This window comes from Adiantum capillus-veneris, chromosome 18 (genome assembly GCF_014529385.1).
Source record: "Adiantum capillus-veneris isolate H3 chromosome 18, ASM1452938v2, whole genome shotgun sequence".
NCBI classification, from domain to species: Eukaryota; Viridiplantae; Streptophyta; class Polypodiopsida; order Polypodiales; family Pteridaceae; genus Adiantum; species Adiantum capillus-veneris.
In genome coordinates, this window is record NC_140948.1 from 57,006,199 (window position 1) to 57,010,271 (window position 4,073).

At 39.8% G+C, this 4,073-nt stretch overlaps 1 protein-coding gene across 1 annotated transcript; it reads left to right on the top strand.

Moving 5' to 3' along the window:
* Positions 1-368: 368 nt before the first annotated feature.
* LOC147435710 (uncharacterized) lies at positions 369-2,368 on the top strand. The gene is made up of 3 exons (XM_086487769.1): positions 369-1,150; positions 1,256-1,585; positions 1,699-2,368. The coding sequence occupies exons 1-3, from the start codon at positions 369-371 to the stop codon at positions 2,366-2,368; spliced, it is 1,782 nt and encodes a 593-aa protein (XP_086343895.1).
* Positions 2,369-4,073: the final 1,705 nt, after the last annotated feature.

Sequence of the window (4,073 nt, forward strand, 5' to 3'; positions counted from 1 at the left end):
ACTCGAGCATGATGAAGTACATCTTGAAGAAAGATATTTTTGGGAATAGGTGGCTTACATGTCTGTCGTAGAGTTCCAAAAGAGAGGCTTGCCACATTCTCATACATTATTGATTATAGATCCTCGATGTAAGCTTCAATCAGTATTTGACTACGACAAGATGGTTTGTGCAGAGCTGCCAGATAAAAAATGATTTCCAATGTTGCATGATATCATAGTTCGTTGTAACATTCATGGCCCATGTGGTGGGTTTAATAGTTTGTCACCTTGCATGGTTGATGGGCATTGTATTAGAAAATATCCACGTCTATTTCGTGAGCAAACAAGCATGGATAATAATGGCTACCCCATTTATGCACGACGAAACAATGGCTTTACCGCAGGTTAGGGGTTCTACTATTGATAACCGATGGGTTGTGCCATATAATCCTGTTTTGTCAACACTATTTAATGCACATATCAATGTTGAGGTATGCTCTACAATTTTAGCTGTCAAGTATGTCTACAAGTACATCTACAAGGGGCATGACATGGCAACTGTAAGATTCCATCCGCCGGTACAGGATACAGAAAGGGAGAACGTTGATGAGATAAACATGTACACAAATGGCCACTATGTATCCGCATCTAAGGCTTGCTGGAGAATTTTTGAATTCCCTTTGCACAAAGATGCCCCAGTTGTCCAGAGATTGAGTGTGCATGATCCAGGTAGTCAAATGGTGACATTTCGAGATAATGACAACCTTAATGATGTCTTGCAAAGAGAGGGTGCAGAGAAGACCACTTTGATAGAGTGGTTCACATGTAACTTGGAGAATCCTAATGCAAACGAAACTTTTTACATTGATTTTCCTCGAAAGTGGGTGTGGAATTCTGGTTCCAAAAAATGGACAAAGAGATGTCGTGGGGACCCTATTGGGCGGATGTATTTTGTCCAGCCCTCTGCAGGTGAACGATATTATGTCCGTTTGCTTTTGACTATTTGTAAAGGATGCAAATCATTTGAGGATTTGCGTACTGTAAATGGTGTATTGTTCCCAACATTCAAGGCAGCATGCATTGCAAGAGGTATCCTGGAGGATGATGGGGAATGGTTTGGCTGCATGGAGGAAGCTTGTAGTACACATACAGGCTTGCAATTGAGACATTTGTTTGTGACCATTCTATTGTTTTGTGAGCCCTCCTCCCCTCATCTCTTATGGGAAATATTTTGAGATTTTTTGTCTGAGGACTATCATCACATATTGGAGTCAAGATACGAGTCCTTGGATGGATATGCACGGGTTGTTGAAGGATATGCGTTGAGAGATTTGCATAACATTCTTGGTACATTTGGGCAAAGTTTAACTGAATATCCTGTAATCCTAATGCCTGATGAGCGCTTTGTGACACGTGATGAAAACAACTTGCTTTTTCAAGAACAATGCTTTGATACCACACAAGAGCTATCTATGTCACATGAAATGGAGCGGACTCTAAATGAAGATCAAAGGATTGCTTTTGAGACGGTTTTGCATGGATTGACTGTTAATGGTGGGGCTACTTTTTTCCTTGATGGGCCTGCAGGGAGTGGAAAAACTTATTTGTACAATTGTTTGTTGTTATGCATACTCGGAGAAGGAGGAGTTGCATTAGCCACAACGTCTTCTAGGATTTCAACATTGCTACTAGACAGAATGGACACACTGCACATTCCAGGTTCAAGATACCCTTGGAGCTCGATAATTGTAGCACATGCAATATCCCTATCCAGGGTCAGCTTGCTGAACTGCTTAGACTATGCAAGTTGATTGTGTGGGATGAAGCACCTATGATGCATCGATACGCCTTTGAGGCTTTGGACAAGTCTTTGCAAGATATCATGTGCTCAAGAAGGCCGTTCGGTGGAGAAGTGTTACTTCTTGGGGGAGATTTTAGGAAAATCTTACCAGTGGTGTTCAAGGGAGCACGTGCAAACATTGTTGATGCTACACTTTGTCGATCACACTTATGGAATCATGTGAAGATCCTTAAATTGACACATAACATGCATGTGGGAGATGGTGATATTGCAAATTATGCCTATAGAGAATGGCTTATGGATGTAGGAAATGGGACTTTGACAAGTGGTGATGAACAAAAGATAGTAATTTCCCGTCACATGGTGCTTTCTTCGTCTTCAGTAGATGTATTGATAGGTTGCATTTATTCAGAATTGGATCAAGATGTGGGCAATGTAGAATACTTCAAAGAGCGAGCAATACTTGCTCCCAAAAACTCAGATGTTGATATTCTCAATGCTAAGGCCCTGTATGCAATGAAAGGTGATGTTGTGAAATACTTTAGTACTGACTCTGTGGTGGGAAATTCGATGCAAGATTCATTCTGATACTCTGTGGAGTTTTTAAATGGTCTAAACATGGGTGGTGGATTTCCAGCACATTGCTTGGAGTTAAAGATGAATGCTCCAATAATTCTACTACGAAACCTTGACCTAAGTGGAGGTCTATGCAATGGGACACGCTTGGTGTGCAAGGCATTTCACGGTAGAGTTTTAGAGGCAGAAGTTATTACAGATACACAGGTTGGGACTAGGGTTTTCATCCCTCGAATATGTTTGTGAATTTTGGCACTGATTCGCCATTTATTCTTAGACGAAGACAATTTCCAGTTAGATTGGCTTTTTGTATGATGATAAATAAGTCACAGGGCCAAAGCATTGCCGTATTGGGCGTATACCTGGTGACACCGGTCTTCACTCATGGACAATTGTATGTTGCATTGTCACGTGCACGTTCAGCTGCTGCTGGAGTGAGGATTCTCCTACGTGACGTTGACATGAACAAAAAAACTACAGTAACAACAAACATTGTGTACCATGAGATATTAAACAATGCCGTATGAAGGCTCCATTCCTTCTTATCACTGTCTTCATCTTTGTGTATGTTTCAACTCATAAAATATTTCATGAATTAAGTTTCTACTTCTCTCCATAACATATACTAAACTATGTAATGTGAAGGTTTTTGTTCCTTCCTCACATTGTCTATTTTTTGGTTTCCATTTGGCTATATAGATCATGGATCAGGTTTCTTACATCTCCGAGGTGTCCTTTTTGTTAAATGTAGAAGATCATCCACATCCTGGTATATTTTTTTCCACCATTAAGGCATTATGTGGAGACTTATTGTGTTCCTTTTGAGACCTTGATTTTCTTTTTGTTTAAGCAGAGCCTCGTTTTTGGTGCGCGCCTTTGCCGCATGAAAAAATTGTTAGGACCATTGGCAAGCACTACCAGACCAGGTGTGTGTGCATGAAATCGGGAATTCTCTTGGCATAAAGTAAGATTCATGGATTTTTTGTGTTTCTTTTTGTGTTGTGGACCTTAGGAAGTTGCCACCTATCGATATTTTTACATTGCATATTTTGGCGTACTCCTCCGACATTGAGTACGGTGTCTACTCGGTAAGGAAGGAGTGTGTGTCTTCCCAAGATGAAGATGACGCTCAGTGGTTTGCTAGATATGAAGGATACTCCATTCCCAATGATTGGGAGTACATCCAGAGTTCTAGGTTCTCTGAGTTGATATACCAAATCTACTTGCCTAAACAACTTGCATGTTTGGCATTTCCATACATAGCTCCAATAACTGGTACGTGTAAATTACTGGATTGTATTATTTCAAAAAAAAATCTCTCTTTTTCACTACTTACGTTTGTTAATCCAGGAGATAATCAACCTTGGGATAAAAAAAGAGTCCTTAATTTAGGAATGGAGAAACTCCGAGCCAATTGCCAATTGCATGATGAAGCGAGCTACGTTGATAGTGCCCCTTAGATCATTTGTGGCACTTTAGTTCCCTTGAATGAGTTTGTTTCTATGACAAACATATCAACAACTTTGCCATGTTTGTGATCCATTTTAAGCAATGTTCTTTGAATATGTGGATACATTTTTGAATGTCTTGATGTTTATTATGACTTTTCTAAATCTATGCAATAGAGTTTTTGACTTGCAATTTGAGTCGAGGGATCCAAGATATTAGATTCATATCTTAAGATTTTTGTTTGAGCACAATAATCCTCACATTTTTG

Bases quoted from the DNA above. Each gene is read 5' to 3' on its own strand.
- LOC147435710 (XM_086487769.1), top strand. From the start codon at position 369: ATGGCTTTACCGCAGGTTAGGGGTTCTACTATTGATAACCGATGGGTT. The intron at 1,151-1,255 runs GTTTGTGACCAT...ATTGGAGTCAAG, and splicing joins GGCTTGCAATTGAGACATTT to ATACGAGTCCTTGGATGGAT. The intron at 1,586-1,698 runs GTACAATTGTTT...TGCACATTCCAG, and splicing joins GGGAGTGGAAAAACTTATTT to GTTCAAGATACCCTTGGAGC.